This window comes from Alosa alosa, chromosome 3 (assembly GCF_017589495.1).
Source record: "Alosa alosa isolate M-15738 ecotype Scorff River chromosome 3, AALO_Geno_1.1, whole genome shotgun sequence".
Lineage (NCBI taxonomy): Eukaryota > Metazoa > Chordata > Actinopteri > Clupeiformes > Clupeidae > Alosa > Alosa alosa.
Genome location: NC_063191.1, coordinates 9,968,769 through 9,987,327, shown reverse-complemented (window position 1 = coordinate 9,987,327; position 18,559 = coordinate 9,968,769). Strand labels below are relative to the sequence as shown.

Genomic DNA, 18,559 nt, shown 5'->3' with positions numbered 1-18,559 from the left:
TCAGCGTGATTTATTTTTGTGGAAAAAATGTGCTGGACTGGGTGGTGGTCATATTTTGTACCGCTCTGCGGTACATCTAGTTTTCAATGGCTTGAGCGAGTAACAACTGGCCTGCCACTGAGCAAAGCAAGCAGCATTTTGCATCTTGTGCGTGCCATGGTCGAAATTTAACCATAATGAACTTTGACCACGGCGGGCTGTAAATCACAGATATTTTATTTTGAGCCTGGCGACAAAAATCTTTGGGACGTTACGTCAACCATATAGCCTAACCTAGCGGCGAGCGCAGTGCATAACGCATAATGTGAACCCGGCTTAACGGTAGGCCTACACTTCGAAGTCCGTTATCCCACTTTTCACCTGGTTGCCACTATAGGCAATAGTCATGCTTTAGGCGACTTCAGTTTGTTCAGTTCAGTTTGTTGTACACCTTTATTTGGCCCTAACAGTGATACCTGTGGACAGTTAGCTTGTTTACAGTTGATTCCATTGTTGCGAAGCCTGCTTCCAGGCTCAACCTTCGTCCTACTATAGTTGCTATAGTTCAGAGGCGGACAGAGTATACAGCATCATTACTTGAGTAAAAGTACAGATACCCTTTGCTAAATTTTACTCAAGTACAAGTAAAAGTACAACAGTCAGATGTCTACTTAAGTAAAAGTACTGAAGTACTTGTTTTTAAAAGTACTTGAGTATTAAGAGTACAAGAGTAGCCTACATTTTCTAAATATTGCATTACTACTGCCACAGTGCTTACATTTATGTACAGAAACGTCCTACATGGAGTTATGAAAAATGTTAGTGTTTATACCTTGGAGAATGTAAAATGAATTGGAAGTAAAATCAAGTCATTTTCATCTTTTTACCATGTTGCCAGGGATGGGCAGTATTTCTAATACATGTAGCCTATTTGAAATACATATTTCAAATACAAAATACTATTTTGTAATTAAAACACTCAAAACGAAAACTATCATTAACTTGTTCAGAAAATTGAAATAGTCTGGCGAGGTGGGGCCACAGGTTGGCACATTCTCGGGATGGACCTGCTGCGTCTTCATCCATTGTTTCGTCCATGGTCTGACCATGGAGTTGACTTTGGCGGAAAGCTGAAGGTGATTGCTGATAGGCTGTCCCGATCAGTTGCACCTGCACAATCCAATCACGTTTGAGAGGGAAACAACAAATTGAGGGTTTCCGAGATTTTTATTTTTTCCTTTTTTTTAGAAGTAGTAACGGGTACTCACAGTTATGGATAGAAATGTAGTGGAGTAAAGAGTACAATATTTGCCTCTCAAATGTACTTGAGTAAAGTCATTACTCATTAGAGTACTCCCCAAAAATGATAGGCCTACTTGAGTAAAGTACAGATCCCTCAAAATTGTACTCAAGTACTGTACTCAAGTAAATGTACTCCGTTACTGTCCGGCTCTGCTATAGTTACAAGCATTGATATGGAATGGTGATTAAACTTTTTTTTACCAGATCTACTTCATAGGTGACCCATAGTCAGAATTAATAGCCATAATAATTATAATTTAATGTATATATTGGACTGTTTCTAGTTTGTTTGTGGCTGTTTCATTTACATTTACATACATCATCTACAATCTTCAATAGGCAAAAAGATGATTTTTTTTTAAAGATTAAACAAACCTGTCAACAAAACAAAACCCGGCTTCATGCCCCACCTGTCATGTCGCTATTCCCCCTCCACACTTTGAGAACCACTAGGCTGTGGGTGAGATGTGAAGATAAAATCAGACTAACCTAGATTTTTGTGTTGAGCAGATTTGTAGGCCTATAATAATATCATTGCATTATTAGACTATCTGGACTATCTTTTGATCTGTGCCTTTAAGAGTTGCGTCCACGAAGAATAAACACACTCCCACTTTTGATGAAACGAAACCTTACTGACTTTTGTAACCAGCTGCCTACACGTGTGTCTATGAGCAGGTGAAATGGCCAGCGCTTCGGTATTTCAGGACGAGTTCAGCTGTCCAATCTGTCTGGATCTACTGAAGGACCCAGTGACTGTTCCCTGTGGACACAGTTTCTGTTTGACCTGCATTACTGGCTGCTGGGATCAAGAAGACCAGAAGGGTGTTTACAGCTGCCCCCAGTGCAGGGAGCCTTTCACCCCAAGGCCTGTACTGGGTAGAAACACAATGCTGACCGAAGTGGTGGAGAAGCTGAAGAAAACTGAAATCCATTCTGACGATAAGGTTGTATGCTGTACTGGAGCAAATGATGTGGAGTGCGATTTTTGCACTGAGACAAAAGAGAAAGCCAGCAAGTCGTGTCTTACGTGCATGGGATCTTACTGTGAAGTTCACATCCAGCCTCACTATGAAGTGGCCTGCTTAAAAAAGCACATATTAGTGAATGTCACAAAGATACAACAGAGGATATGCTCCCAACATTACAAAATCATTGAAGTATTTTGCCGCACAGATGAGGAGCTGATCTGTTTGCTCTGCTCAATGGATGATCACGACGGGCATAAAACCGTCTCCGCGATAGCAGAACGAACTGAAAAGCAGGTTAGTGTTCTCTGTTTCACCCTTTCAGTCAGATTAAACATGTGCTTGGCAACAAAACAAAACAAACAGTATTTTCGTGTACAAAACAGCCTTATAACTTCGTTAAAGTTTAACAGCAAGTTACAGCTCAGGAATGTCGCTTTCGCTTGCTAAAGATGGTCTGTAAGGAACTGTTTCTGAAAGTCAAATTTGTGTTTTGCTAATGGGAATTTTTTGCCTAAGCTATTTTATACATTGTGTAAATCTACCCACAGAAAACGTTGTTAGAGATGAAGGAGGACAACCGGTGTCTAATTCAGCAGAAGGAGGAGGAGGTGGAGGAAGTGAAACAGGCTCTGGAGTCACTGCAGGTGAACACTGTGCCAGACACGGAACTTTTTTCTTGTTCTGGGCTGCATCCTACAGGCGAGACGGAGTACGCGGATGCCTGGTGTCTGGTGTCTGTTTTTGCTAACATCTCCAGTGTGAGAATGCTCTTAACCAGAGTAAATCAGGTAGGCCAAGTAGGCCTAGGCCTTCTTGCGTATACAAGGAATTTGGTCTCTGCATATCCCATCAGTGAATTAGTGAACGCACAGAGCAAACGGTGAACACAGAGTGAGATTAATAATAATAATAATAAGTTTATTTTATATAGCGCCTTTCTCAAACCCAAGGTTGCTTTACATAGTAGGAAGGCAAGGAAACACAATAACAAACAACCTTGCGGCGCTCGGGGAGCAATGAGGGCTTATAGGGCATTTCAGCCATGGATGTGTGCATGGGAGAGCGGAGCTCAACCAAGGGCAGCAGTGGCATACTGGGGTTCGGACTTGGAATAGAACCAGTAGGAAAAATGTGGGCGGGGGAAGTGGTTGAGTCATGGTTCTCAGGGGTCATGGAATTTCTGGAATATCATAGAATTTTGGAAAGTCTATTCCAGACAGGGGCGCAGGGAGATATTTTGAAAGTGAGGGGGACCAAATTGTGAACACAAACCCATAGTGAAATCAGATTTCCAGATATCGGATCGCCACCTCTGGCCCACTTTCGACCATCATATGTTAAACTTGCCAGAATATTAAGATAATACCATTGATTGTTTTCAAAATATTGTTTGATTAAAATTGTCAAAACTGTGAGATGAGCACAATGCCAGATCTGCCCTCAGACCAGCTTCTTGATATGTGCTATGTGCAATTCTACTAATTTTTTTAGATTTATTTTACACTACTTGGGCCAATGGTAGAATACTCTAAAAGCAACATGATGTTGATATTTTATGAAGCCATGAATGAATCATCATGCCTATGATCCAAACATAGACTACATGATCAAATAGCCTAGTTAGGCCTAAAGTACCTAAATTGTCTGGTATAAACCAAATCAACTCTCCACTATGTGTCTGCAGTTAATATTTATGCAATGTTAGAACATGTTGGCTTAACAAGTTACCAGTCTAGAACACACAGAAAATTGCAACAGAAAGTTGCCTTTATAATCAACTATTTGTTCCAACAGCATTTAAAGAAAGCATTTATAAAATTGAAAAAAAAAAAAAAAAAATATTACATAAGAAGTAAAATAAAATACTGTTACTGTAGTAACTGTACCACATTATCCCAAGCTTTAAAGAGCTCCCCATGTCTGTGACAGCCAGGCGACAACACGCTAAATTCTCAGCTTGTTTATACCCCACACTGAACAGCGTAAAGAAAGGCCCATCACTCTGGGGTGTGGTCACCTACTCTCTGGGATTTATGCACCAAGGTAACTGAAGTATCCAATTTGTGTCTTGAAATTATGTTTGAAATAAATGTCTTAGAACAAAAACTTTGGGTAGGCCTATATACTTGTATTTTATAGTTAGGCTAGTGAAAAACGAAGTTGATCAGTAGGCTAGTTGAGTTTGTTATCAATAAACATAACAGCTAATGTCATGTTGAGCAGGAGATAGGCTACCATAAATCCTCAAATTATGCCCGGATTGATTCTATTTATAGCGGACACAGGGCTCTAATTATCTTTTTGTCTTTAAAGGGGTCTCTCTATCTCATAAAAAGTTTGAGATAGAGAGACACACCCCGCCAAGATAGCCTAACAAAGGCGATACAATGAAATAGCATAGAAGTGGCTTTTGGCGCAGTACAGTATATCGCATCGGTAGGCCTAGGCTTTACCTTGACACAAGCATACAACAGACATAGATTTTTCATAGAAATTGATTACTTTTAATTAATTTCAACATATTATTGATTATAATAGTCCATATCTCAATTAAATTTCACAATACAAAGAAATAGACTAAACGATTTAGTCTGTGCCACTGTGTCAATTTCACAACGTAACTCATTTAAACCAGACCACCGTCTCAGATAGGCTATCCTCAGTGTCAAACACAATAATGCATGTAGTGTAACTTATACACAGGGGAAAAAGCACTAACTGGCAGAAATGAATAAAGCCAGCCAAACTATGTTCTAGTAGGCTAATGTGTTGAACCGTGGAAAATGAATAGACGAACAATTTTGGAGTTTGCACTGAGATATTGTCGGGTAGCCATTGAATATTCCGACATCAGAGATTGCTAACAGGTGTTTCAAAATGGGAACTTTCGGAGCTCTGAATGGCAGAGGATAGCTAGATCATCAGACAACAACACAATAGGCTGCATTATGGGCCATAATGTATGGCTTTGTCAATCAACATAGAATAGGTAAAGCGCAAGTTCAACAGCAAACAGGACTTTTCAGCACGTATCAAACCACGTAGGCTAGCCCAATGAACGCCTATGCAAATAGACAAAACACTCACATCAAAGCAGGGTGACTTCTTCAGATTTGCGAGTGCTGTCAAATCGATACGATTTGCTCATATAGTCTAGTGGTGTGGTGGTGAAGTGTCATGCTGCGTTCAAGAGCGTAGTGTAGGTCCCGTAGTAGCCTATATTTTAATTTAACGTCTTTAATGGTAAGACATCGCACAGGGATGGATAATGAGCGGTTGTTTAAGATTAAATTACAATGCCAGACACCTTCAGATATGAGAGACCCCCTCAGGTTTTTGACTTTGTTGCTTTCATGGGTGCCAGTCGTCACTCTATGGGAGCTCGGCTCCCTCTGGCTCCCACGTAATTCGAGCCCCTGGCGGACAAATAAAGGCAGGTTCCCATATTTGCCTATACCATACCAGCAATTGCCATCAGTCCACCAGCACTAGAAGACATTGCTTCGATTTAAGTCAATGAAATAACACCTCTTCTTAATATTTTATTATATTGTTGGTTGGATTAATAAAGTCGTTTTTCCTACCATGGGTCTCCAACACACGCGTTCTCAAGCTCATTGTCTTGCACCCTTCGAGCTAATTGCCAGAGGCTGAAGCCTACTACATTTAATTGTTATGACTCAAGGCATTCCAGCCTACGAATTTAATAAAAAGTAGCCTACTAAATCATGCATAATTAAACAATAACTCAATTTAGGCTACTTGGCTACGCAAAAGGTTTCTATTACAGCACAACCCTATTCAATGAATGGCTACCTTATCTCGCAATAAACAGCGGTGGAAATCCGACACTTTTTCAACTGCATGAAACATAACAGTGAACCGTCAAATATCTCCCAGAGTTCAGTGCCCATCAGTCCCAACATTTAGCAATATAATCAAACAGTCCAAAAGTAAATTAGATCCCAAACCAAACCGAAAATGTTATGCTTTTGATGGCCTACCAGTATGCCGCTCCAAACGAAAAGCATCTCTAATGATGGTTGTTAGTAGACAAACTGGCTTCAGATATCCAACAGAGTGAATATGAGATTGTGCAGTCTTACAGTACTGTATATGGCTGTGGTTAGTGATGTGATGCTGTTAATGGGGAGTTTTACATAGTTAGCGCAAACCCTATAGGTTATTATTTATTTAGCGTATATAAGGCTTTTTTTCCTTATCAAAAGTGAGGGGGGGGGACGGCTGTCTCTTCAGCACTGTGTGGGACACATCCCCCACGTCCCCTCCTGCGCCCCTGATTCCAGACATGGAAAATCAGGGAATATTATCATTTTGGGGTCATGGAATATCATGGAATTTGTTCTAGCAGTTTAATATGTAGCCTACTTGCCAAAATACATTAATGCAAATAAATATTTCCACTCAGAATTGGTGTATATATGATTATTAGCTTTACTGCTTGCTTGAGTAGTTGTGGTTAGTCCAACTTTTTTATTCAATCAGGGTTCCCACGGGTCATGGAATTTCTAGAATATCATGGAATTTTGGAAAATCTATTCCAGACATGGAAAGTCAGGGAATTTTAGAATTTTAGGGTCAAAGTCATGGAATATCAGGGAATATTGTTGTAACTGTTTAAAATGTACTTAACAAAATATATGAATACAAATATTTCCATGCATGTATGTCTGGATATTAGCATTGCTGCTTGCTTGAGTAGCCTAACTTTGTTTAATCAATACCCGCTCCAAAAAAGTTAAAGATTCTTGAATGCTACACGACTGCTCTGAAATCAGCGGTGAGTACATTGTAACAGTCCTTATTTAATAAGTCATGGAAATTCGTTTTTTTTGTCAGGGAAAAGTCATGGAATGTTATATTTGACTTAGAGTATGAACCCTGTTCAATGCCCATTTATTCATCTGATTCTTGAACGCTACGCAACAGTTCTCAAATCTTTGGTTGGTATACTTTTCATTATATATAGTAGGTCATGGAAATTCAGTTTTTTGTCAGGGAAACTCAGGGAAAAGTCATGGAATTTTACATTTCTCTTAGAGTGGGAACTCTGTTTACTGCTCTCTCATGTCCACATCCACGGCTGAAATGTCCTTGAGCAAGGCACCTAACCCCTCACTGCTCCCCGATCGCCACTGTAGCAAGGCAGCTCACTGCTCCAGGTTAAAGGACAACACCGGTATGATAAGGGATCAGATTCCAAAAATAATTCAGTGGAAATACATCAATTTCAGTTACTGGAAGGGGACAAGCCGAGATGAGCTAGGAGACATACAGTACGTTCACACTCTCCTTTAATGTGTGCTTCACCTCACTGTGTGTTCACTGTGTACTCTGTGTGTTCACTAATTCAATGATGGGATAAATGCAGAGAGCAAATTCCTTGTATACGCAAGTACACTTGGCCTATAAACCTGATTTACATTTTACTTTCTAATGAGGAGACACCGCACTCCCTTAGAAATGCATGGGGTTAGTTCGTAACACAAACACGGCCGTTGTCTACACATATTCCGCCCCTTTCGCCGACAAAAATTCCCATGTTAATACATTGTGCCAATCATGTGGTGTGTTGTGAATGCATTGTGCCAATCATGTGGTGTGTTGTGAATGCATCGTGCCAGTCATGTGTAGTGACCTTGCAGCTGGAGCGAGGTTTGTGATTCATGAAGCCTTGCGCATGCGCAGTTCTGCCCGAAATAGATGCCCGATAAGTGCCCAAAAAGCATTACAATATGGCCACCGAGTGGAGGGACTTGCCTAAAAGGACTTTGTCGTCACTAAGCATTTGAGGAAATGCTTTGAATTGACATGCAATGAGTCTTTATGTCTTGTTAACAGGTCTCCGCACAGGCAGCTGTTGAGGAGACTGATAGGATCTTCACTGAGCTGATCAGCTTCATGGAGCAAAAGCGCTCTGAGGTGACCGAGTCGATCAGAGCTCAAGAGAGGGCAGAGGTGAGTCGAGCTGAAGGACTCCTGGAGCAGCTGGAGCTGGAGATCACTAAACTGAAGAGCCGAGATGCTGAGATGGAGAAACTTCAGCCAATAGAGGACCCTGTTGATTTCCTACAGGTATTTGTAATACTGTAGATGGACCACTGGTTGAAAGTCCCAGATGTTGATGGCACCTTTGTCAAATATATTATCCCTGGAGCAACTTGGGGTTAAGTGCCTTGCTCAAGGGGCACAATGGTGAAAGCTGTGTATTGAACCCACAACTTTTCAGGCTACTACATGCTAGCCCAGCTCCTTAACCACTATGCTACCACCAGCCCCTATCCTCAATAAGGCTAGGTTCACACCGCTCAATTAATTTTTTTTGTTGTTGCTCAAATCCATTTTTTTTTCTGTGGTTCACATTGTTTTAGTCAATTTAGCCAATATCAGATTCCTACCCCAGTGAGGACTGGTGATATATCCTTAACTGACTCGCATGTGCAAAGCAACAACAAACAAACTAACGCACAGCATGGACCAAACCCAACTGACTTAGTGATGGGATAACACACATCATAGAATGAGCTCCAAACCTCTTTGGTGCTCCAGTGAAATGTTACACCAGAATTCTGATGAATGTCAATCAAGGACGTGAAAGTTGCATGAATTCCAATAACTGTCCAATAGGGATGCACAAAATATAGGTGGCCAATATGTTATTGGCTGATAAGTGAAAAAAATAAAATATTATTGTTTCGATAACAGAATTTCAGGCAATAATTTGCGCCGATATTTTTTAAAGCCCTAATTTCGTTATCGGCCCTAAAATTCCATATCGGTGCATCTCTACTGTCCAGTTTGCATGTTCTATTGCAAAACATCAAACCACATATGAAAGTGGCCTAAATCAGAATTGAAAATGTCATATTTCATGTGACTTGCACTGTTTTTAGCTGTTTTAGCTTTTTTTTGGTTCACTTTTTTCACCATTAGATATGTGTCACATCGAGTAAAAAAATAGGATTTGGCCTGGGAGTGTGAACCTAACCTTGAAGTCCTCATGGTCTATTACTTGTCCCTTTTGTTTTCCTGCAGAGTTTCAAATTACATCTCACTTCTACATCTGAGGATTTTCCCAAGGTCACTTTTGAACCAGAGTTCTCCTTCAGTAAAATATTGAAAGAAGTTTCCCCATATCTGAGGGAGAAAACAATAGAGTTCCTCCAGGAAATACATGAAGGTAGGTGTCTTCAGAAGGATGCATCATAGGCCCATAAGGCCAGACCTAAGCTTGGCTCTAGAAGGCACTTTTCTTGAGAAGGCACCTTTCACATACTTTAACCATTTAAGAAGGATAAGGTGCAATAAAGCCCGCTTCAGCAGAAGCCTAATCCCCTTAGGAATCCAAACACTCAACAACACAAAGCCCCACAGATAAATATATGCAGTGCAATAATGTATGTTTTTCCCATGAAACCCCCAATAATTTATGTAAAAGTCTGTGTCAAATGCCTATGATGTATGTAAGGTGTATGTCTGTATGTGTCATTCCTATGTCTGTGACCATGTATGTGCCATTCTGTGCTTGGGACCATGCAGGATGAAAAGTGGTATGGAAAAATATGAAAAAGAATTTCCCTAAGGGGACAACTAATAAAACGAACTAACTAACTAACTAGAGCAGCAGATAAGGTCTCTGTTAAGGCCCATTCACACCAAGAACGACAACGATAACTATAAACAAATATCGTTCTCATTATTATGAATGACGACGTTCACACATAAGGATAACGATAAGGACATTAAGAACGATATCGTCGGGGATCACTTTCAGAGCGATTTTTAGAACGATAAAAAGCTAATAGCCAATCAGAACCCACCAAATTTTAACCGTCACATTCATTAACACAAGGAGAGACTTTGTTTATCGTTGTTCGGTGTGAACGCTTTTATCGTTATTATTATGGTTATAGTTATAGTTCTTGGTGTGAATTCAGTCAGACATTATTCACACATGACTGTCTCTGCTCCTTTTCTAGTCTCAGGCTTCATGAAGGGGGACATGGTCAAACTGAAGACTCCTGAGACCATTAACAAGACTTGTCCACGCATTACGTACAACACCTGTGGGTACAAGCACCGTTATGACATCACTGTTGGTGGTGTGGGTGTGGTATCAGGTGAGGCCCTTATATTTACCCTTACATCACTTTACACTATAATGGATGGAAATGATTAAGTGGTGACTATTTAAAATGTTAACATTACCAAGTGTACATATTATAATAATGTGCATTTCCAATGACACATTGATCCTTTCAGCTTTGACCGGGACTTGTTTGACTGTTGTTGACTTCCCTGATCACTCTGGCTGGAAGGGGTTATCATCTAAGTTGGAACTGGTTTTAGCAATACATTAAAATTCAGAAACCCTTATCACGTGTACTTACAGTGACATTTATTTTTGACCAAACCACAGTATCCCTGGTAAATGCTTTACTTACTGGTACTGGTACCTCATTTATTAATGTAATGTAAAACCATTGTAGAATTTTTAGTTGATTGTGTTGCTCTTACATCCCATAAAGTACAACAATCTGAATATAGTCTTAGTGCATGCCATTTTTGCAGTTTGTTAACATTTGTAATGTTGAAATTAATTGTCCTTGTACCCTAGTCATGGAGTTGTATTTGTGGACTCTTTGCTTCTAAATCAGTAAGACTCTGGAATTTATTTTTATGTGATGTGTATTGTAAGGGAAGGTAAAAAATAATACATTTATATGTAACAGATTTATTAGTTCCAGTGTTTATTAAGTGCTATTGTTGGTGTTTACCAGTCAAGTAAGCAAAAGCTTTCAATATAACTCTAAACGGACATCTCCTTGCTTTATGAAACATTCCTAATAAATTATTGAACACTAAATTTTCCCTTGTAATGGTGATTTTACATTTACATTTATAGTGATTTTATTGTGTCAGATAACATGGAGGAGTAATTGTGACAATAGATTCCATACTGTTGGCGCATCCTGTGTCATTTGAGTGAACTCATCCTTTCAACTCTAAACTGGATGTAGTGTGGTGATTAGGGATCAGTCATCACATGACTTACAGGACTAACCATGGCTTCTTACTTGGGAAGTTTTTTGAAAAAAAAAAAAAGATTTTCCATTCTACTCATGACTACCCAAAGGCATATCAGAAGAAGAAGCATATTCATCAGAGCTTAGCCTAAAAATCTTGTCATAGTTCTTATACTCGGCTATACGGGTGCCTGAAGGCAAGTTATCAGAATTCTACTTGAATTATTATTTGGATGTTTGCTTACTTGTTTTAATTCAGTTGCTTTTAAGGTCTGGCAAGGGATTTTTTTTCTTTTTATGACACAATAGCTTTCTGAAATGGTCTTGGATAAAACAAACAACTACATAGAACTAGGGAAAATCACAGACATCATTTGCAAAATAATAATTTGCACCATAATAGCAACAAAACACTAGATGATTAAATGGAAACACTGTATTATTTTTGTTGTTATATTCAAAGGAATTTCAAAATGTTTCCTACTGATGTATGCTGATTTTTTTTTTTACTGTGATTCATTTAAAAAATGTATCTTTTCTCTGTAGACTTCTGCTATTTAGCTCTGTACCTTTAAGGTTTGTGCCCACACAGAGCAAGGATGAAACACTAACTCCCACTTCTGGTGAAACGAAATCTATTTAGCTTTGCTTGTAGCCAGCACAAGTGTGTGTTTCTAAGGAGAAATGGCGAGTGCTTCAGTCAAAGATTGTTAAGGCGGAGCAAGATGTTTCATCAGGAGCCACTTCCGGGAACCGCACGAGGGGGGGTCAAAATCCCCCTTTATGCAGAGCAGAGGCAGCGACTGCTCCATTGAAGTCTATGGGCATAGCTCAGAATTTCACCACATATGCTAAGGTCTTGGTTCTATAGAGTTAGGAATGTGAATTTCGGCACGCTTTCATGATCCTCAAACCCTTCTGAACATTTCAGGTACATTTTTAGCATTTTTGAGCATTCCAGTCTGGAGAAAATCAACCTTATATCAGGTGTCGCGCCCGTTATTTATGCAGCTGCTGTTGGGTCGGTTGCAACGCACGCCATCAATCGCCATCGACACGCCTCTTTATGCAGACAGGATTCGGGATCCCCATTTCGGCGCCATAGACATGAACTACGACGAAGTATCTTGCTCCATTTAACAATCTTTGCTTCAGTGTCTCAGGATGAGTTAAGCTGCCCAATTTGCCTGGATCTACTGAAGGACCCGGTAACTGTTCCCTGTGGACACAGTTTCTGTTTGAACTGCATTACAGGCTGCTGGGACCAAGAAGACCAGAAGGGTGTTTACAGCTGCCCCCAGTGCAGAGAGACCTTCACTCCAAGGCCTGTTCTACGCAGAAACACAATGCTGACTGAAGTTATAGAGAAGCTGAAGAAGTCTGAACTGCAGTCTGATGCTAAGGCTCCTACCTATGCCGGACCAGGCGATGTGGAGTGTGATTTCTGCACTGGGAGAAAACATAAAGCCATCAAGTCGTGTCTAACATGCCTGGTTTCCTATTGTGAAGCTCATATTCAGCCTCACTATGAAGTGTCTCGCTTTAGCAAGCACAAGCTGGTGAATGCCACCTCACAGCTACAGGAGAAGATCTGCTCTCAGCACGACAGGATTATTGAGGTGTTTTGTCGTACAGACCAGCAGTTAATCTGTCTGCTGTGTTTGATGGACGACCACAATGGGCATAAAACTGTCCCAGCTACCGCTGAACGGACCGAGAAGCAGGTAAGTCCCCCACACACACACACACACCTTTATTCAGAGAATAAATTAAAAGTAATATTAAAGTTTAGGGTTGATGCCTCTGGATAGTTGTATTGACCATAACCCAAATGATGAATGCAGAACACAATAACCTACAGTACATTGTGTTGGTCTGTGTGCCTCTATCCATAGACAGAGTTGCTAGGGATGAAGGTGGAGAATCAGACACAGATTCAGCAGAGAATGAAGGAGCTGCAAGAGGTCCATCAGGCCCTGCTAACTCTAAAGGTCATTACTGTTCAACCACTTATTTACTTTTCAACATGGCTCATTAACTGTTGTTCAACATGGCTAAATGTTTAGCAGTGTGTTTATTTGTTTGCAAGAGCTGTTTAATCATTATACTATGGTAAAGAAAATTAGGTCAAAGCAACTATTTATATAGCGCATTTCATACACAAAGGTCATTCAATGGGCATTACATAAACACAAGGAAACAGGAATAGCAAATAAAAGCATAGATGATAGTCAAAGTGAAGTTTAAAAAAGAGAAAACATAAAACACACAAGAAAAAATGGATTTGTATTGTATTACATAAAAGCATAAAAGGGCAATAGTTTAAAAGTGTTTAAAAAAGAACAATAAAAACACATAAAAAAGGTAATAGTCTAAAGGTGTTTTAACACATTAAAACACAAAGAAACAAAACCATATTAATGCCATATTAACTGCCCCTGTGTATTAACCTCATACATGTAGCTGAAGAAATTTTGCAAAATCAATGTATAAGCGGTGGCTTAGTTGGGAAATTAAGGTAGAATGATTATACTAGTCAAGCGCCCAGTGAACAGCAGCACTCTATGGCGGAGATTCTTGTCCTCGTCCTAAACTTTGCACGCACACATTTATTTCCTTTCCGGGCCAAAATGCCCGACCACAGGGCTCGATAGTCCCCCTCGATTTAACACCCAAATATAGTTAACATTCACCTTTTCAGAGAAACCCACTAGAGATGTAACTCTCGAGCCGTAAAGAACAAGCTGTTACACTCTGACTATGCCTGATCTGTCTATTCTGTCAGAATGACAGGACAACTACTTCACAGAATCCCCCTTTGCCCAACTAAGGACAGCAATAGTATTACGAGGAACAATAGCACTTACCCCGAGGAGTGCTCTGTGAACTGAGTAATGATAGCCTAGAAATCTAGACGCACCCTAGCGGCAGCAAATTACATTTGCTGCCAGGGCTAGTCTAGCAACTCTCCGTTGGCTTGTGAGCTCGAAAAATTAAACTTCTATCAGGCCAATCAAATCGTGTATAGAGTCGTTAGGTGGACTAAACATAATGATTGATGGCAGAGTTGCAACGGTTTGGCTTGAATTCCCTGCTACTTGAAAACAAATAAGATGGATGTTGCTGTTGGCGAACAGTGTGACACGAGTTAAGCTTTTATTAAGTTGGCAAAAGTTTGAACTAGTCATCTAGCTCGGCTGGTGGGAAACGCATGGGACTCATAGCGCTGTCCTATTGCGGCAGAGGGAATTTGAAAGACAACCGATTATCCCTACCTCGACTGAGCACTGCGAACGGTGGAGTGCCCAGACCCTACATTTTAATGTGGGTCTGGCTCGTCAGGCTAGAGTAATGAGGATCTTTCCACAAACTGCACTCAGACATGTTTACAAAGATTGCCTTTAATAGACAATTGCAAAGCAGTTCAAAATCTCATCCAGGATGACATGACACACTTACATATAACCCATGGGTCAGAAAAAAGATAAGAGTTTTAGCTGAAAGACTTTCCCAGTTTCAAAAATGTGTAATTCAGTGATAAGGATCCTAGTCAAACACTCAGTGAACAGCAGCACTCTATGGAGATTCTTGAAGTAGTCCCGAACTGTGCGGGAGGAGTGGATGAACAAACATTCATCCTCAAGCAGGCATTCTCCCATCCCCCCTTGAAAATAACTGGAAATTAGCTGACACAAGTCTCTGTATCCCCCATCAGGCCTCTGCACAGAAAGCTGTTAAGAACACTGAGAGGATGTTCATTGAGCTGATCAGCTTCATGGAGCAAAAGCACTCTGAGGTGATGAAGTCGATCAGAGCTCAGGAGAGGGCAGAGGTGAGTCGAGCTGAAGGACTCCTGGAGCAGCTGCAGGAGCTGCAGTTGGAGCAAACTGAAGAGCAGAGATGCTGAGATGGAGAAACTTCAGCCAATAGAGGACCCCGTTGATTTCCTACAGGTAGCTGCAATGGATGGACCACTGGTCGAAAGTCCCAGATGTTGACGGCACCTTTTTATATTTACATTTCATTAATTTAGCAGACACTTCTCTTCTGAACTTACATTTGTCAATTATATTACAAAAGCCATTGTCCCCAGAGCAACTTGGGGTTAAAGTGCCTCGCTCAAGGATTTCCCAGGTGAGATCTGGGAATTGAACCCACAACTTTTTAGGCTACTATAGGCTAGCCCAGCTCCTTAACCACTACGCTACCACCGCCCTCTGTCCTCAATAAGGCTAGGTTCACACCGCTCAATTCTGTTTTTTATTTTTTTGTTGCTCAAATCCATTTTTTGCTGTGGTTCACATTTTTTTAATTAAATTTAGCGAATGTCAGATTCCTACCCCAGTGAGGACTGGTGATAGATCCTGAACTGATCCGTATGTGCAAAGCAATAACAAACTAACACACATACAACATGCACCCAACCCAACTAAGTATAAGTATATATACTCTTTTGATCCCATTAGGGAAATTTGGTCTCTGCATTTATTCCAATCCGTGAATTAGTGAAACACACTCAGCACACAGTGAGGTGAAGCACACACTTGTCCCGGCGCAGCGAGCTGCCTGCAACAACAGCGGTGCTCGGAGAGCAGTGAGGGGTTAGGTGCCTTGCTCAAGGGCACTTCAGCCGTGCCTACTGGTCGGGGTTCGAATCGGCAACCCTCCGGTTACAAGTCCGAAGCGCTAACCAGTAGGCCACGGCTGCCCCAAAAATGACTGACTGACAGAGTGATAACATGCATCGTAGAGCGAGCTCCAAACTTCTTTGGTGCTCCAGTGAAATGTTTGGAATTCTACCAGCGCAAAATTCTGATGAATGTCAATCGAGAAAATTAAAGTTGCATGAATTCCAATAATTGTTCAGTTTGCATGTTGTATTGCCAACATCAAACCACATATGAAAGTGGCCTAAATCAGAATTGAAAATGGCAGATTTCATGTGACTTTCACTGTTCACACTATTTTAACACCATTCGATCAAGTCAAAAAATCAAGTCAAAAACATCAGATTTGGCCTGGGAGTGTGATCCTTATGGTCTAATTTCTGTCCCTTTGTTTTCCTGCAGAGTTTCAAATTACATCTCGCTTCTACATCTGAGGATTTTCCTGAGGTCACTTTTGAATCAGGGTTCTCCTTCAGTGAAATAATGAAAGCAGTTATCCCATCTCTAAGGGAGAAAAGAAAAGAGTTCCACCAGGAAGTACTTAAAGGTAGGTGTGGGCAAGGCCCTCCTGGTCCCAAGAGGCACTATAAAAAAAGACGAGCAAGTAATCCATGGTCAGATGGTTGACGTATTGGCAGGAGGAGGATATGAGCAAAAACAATCCAGTTTAGCCCCTCAGGGGCTGTTTACACTTGAAATTAATTTGTGTCTTCAGTTGTAGGTATCTGAAGAGATAGTATGGTCAGGATGGCTTAGCATGGTATGGCTTGTAACTGTAGGTAACTGCAGGTGATGAGGAACTTGTTTGACATGCGGATTAGCAACGTCCCAGTAGCAGGAGACAGCAGCAGAGAAGGTCTCTGTTAATCAGACCTTATTCACACATGAATGTCTCTGTTCCTTTTTTAGTCACAGGCTTCATAAAGGGAGACATGGTCAAACTGAAGACTCCTGAGACTATTATGAAGAATTGTTCATATGTCGGCTCTTTCACAAGCACATGTGGGTACAGCCACAGTTGTCACATGGGTGTTGCGTGTTGGTGGTGTGGGTGTGGTATCAGGTAAGGCCCTTATGGACCCTTTCAAGAGAGTTCCATTATCAGCATCATAGTTGGCCCCACAAGGCTTCCGTTTTAACATTCCATATGTTATCTTAATGCAGAGGAAGTAGATAATGTGCAATTCCAATGACTCATTGATCCTTTCAGATTTGACAGGGACAGATTCGATGACTGTTAACTTCCCTGACCACTCTGGCTGGAAGGGAAGTTCATCTGAGCTGGAACTGGTATTAGCAATACATTAAAAATCAGAATCACTTACAGTATAGTTGCATATGTTCTACAATGACATTTATTTTTGACAAAACCACAGCATCCCTGGGCAAATGCTTTACTAGTACTTTATGTACCTTTTGTTACAAACCATCCTCATTTATTAATGTAATGTGAAACAGTTGTAGAAATCTCTAGTCTTTTTTAGTTGATTTTGTTTAAGTTGCTCTTGAATTTATTTTCATGTGATGTGTATTGCAAGGGAAGGTAAAAAAGAATGCATTTTACTGTATATGTAACCATTTGCTATTCTTGGTGTTTATCAGTCAAATAAGCATAGGCTTTCCATATTATTGCTCTTGCTTTATACCCTGGAAATCCAGAGTTCTCGCGAGAGCACAATGGAATTGTCTCTGCGAGACACTCTGGCAAAGAGCAATGATGCACGCATTTTTTTTCCCCTTGCATTCGGGAACCAGCTAAGCTGATGAAGACAGCGCTGCAACGGTGGAGGACAGTACACATTGGTCGAGTGTTATCGGTTCGCGTCAAGTCCCAAATCATTCAGAGTAAACATGGTCTAGTGTTATCCAATTGCGTGCAGTGAGATTTTTAAATGCATGCTTGTTGCCGCCCCTCGAGTTGGGCCATTACATTGCTTTTTGCCAGACCCTTAATCTTTCTAGATTATCAGGGTCTGGATTTTCCAGGCTACTTGCTTTATGAAACATTCCTAATAAAATTATTGAATGCAAAACAGTCCCTTGTAATGGTGATTTTGCATTTACATTTACAATAATAAAATCCCAAATTCTTAATATGCACTATAGTGATTTAATGTATCTGATCACACTGAGGAGTAATTGTGACAATAGATTCCATACTGTTGGCTCATCCTGTTAGCCCCAGCAGCCATTTTAGTCAACTCATCCATCCAACCCTAAACAGGATGTAGTGTGGTGGTTAGGGATCAGTCATCACATGACTTACAGCACATACTGAGGTAGAGGCCCACTAACAGAATACTTCTCCAGTCAATTAGTGGTCTTGGTAGTGCTTTGCATAACTAACCATGGCTTCTTACTTTGGAAGTTTTTTTTTTTAATGGTCTGGCAGTGGACACATTTTCTTTCTTTTTATGACACGATAGTTTTCTGAAACTGACTTAGATAGAGTGTATTAAACTTAACCACATAGAACCAGGAAGGATTACAAATATAATTCAACATGTAGTACATTATAGCACTGTGAAAAAGTAGTCCTCTCCTTTTCCCCTATGACAAACGTTTGAAAAACTGCCTTGTGCCATACGTGGAC

At 40.5% G+C, this 18,559-nt stretch overlaps 1 protein-coding gene and 1 pseudogene across 3 annotated transcripts; both read left to right on the top strand.

The window, feature by feature from the left end:
• The first annotated feature begins 1,923 nt into the window (after positions 1-1,923).
• LOC125292389 (E3 ubiquitin/ISG15 ligase TRIM25-like) lies at positions 1,924-17,676 on the top strand. 3 transcript variants are annotated; one of them, XM_048239651.1, is made up of 7 exons: positions 1,924-2,546; positions 2,801-2,896; positions 8,115-8,348; positions 9,309-9,453; positions 10,253-10,393; positions 10,536-10,553; positions 17,198-17,676. In XM_048239651.1, the coding sequence occupies exons 1-7, from the start codon at positions 1,965-1,967 to the stop codon at positions 17,272-17,274; spliced, it is 1,293 nt and encodes a 430-aa protein (XP_048095608.1). In that variant the 5' UTR covers positions 1,924-1,964; the 3' UTR covers positions 17,275-17,676. The 3 variants fall into 3 exon arrangements, with proteins under 3 accessions (XP_048095608.1, XP_048095609.1, XP_048095607.1); XM_048239652.1 differs by lacking the exons at positions 9,309-9,453; positions 10,253-10,393; positions 10,536-10,553 and adding exons at positions 16,369-16,513; positions 16,876-17,029 and having other exon boundaries at positions 17,177-17,676; XM_048239650.1 differs by lacking the exon at positions 17,198-17,676 and having other exon boundaries at positions 10,536-11,139.
• On the top strand, positions 11,984-15,297 carry LOC125291829 (annotated as a pseudogene).
• Positions 17,677-18,559: the final 883 nt, after the last annotated feature.

What these genes read in the sequence shown, in the direction of transcription:
- LOC125292389 (XM_048239650.1), top strand. Translation starts at nt 1,965, where the DNA reads ATGGCCAGCGCTTCGGTATTTCAGGACGAGTTCAGCTGTCCAATCTGT. An exon ending in AGGCTCTGGAGTCACTGCAG is followed by an intron (nt 2,897 to 8,114) that starts GTGAACACTGTG and finishes TCTTGTTAACAG; the next exon opens with GTCTCCGCACAGGCAGCTGT. An exon ending in CCTCCAGGAAATACATGAAG is followed by an intron (nt 9,454 to 10,252) that starts GTAGGTGTCTTC and finishes CTCCTTTTCTAG; the next exon opens with TCTCAGGCTTCATGAAGGGG.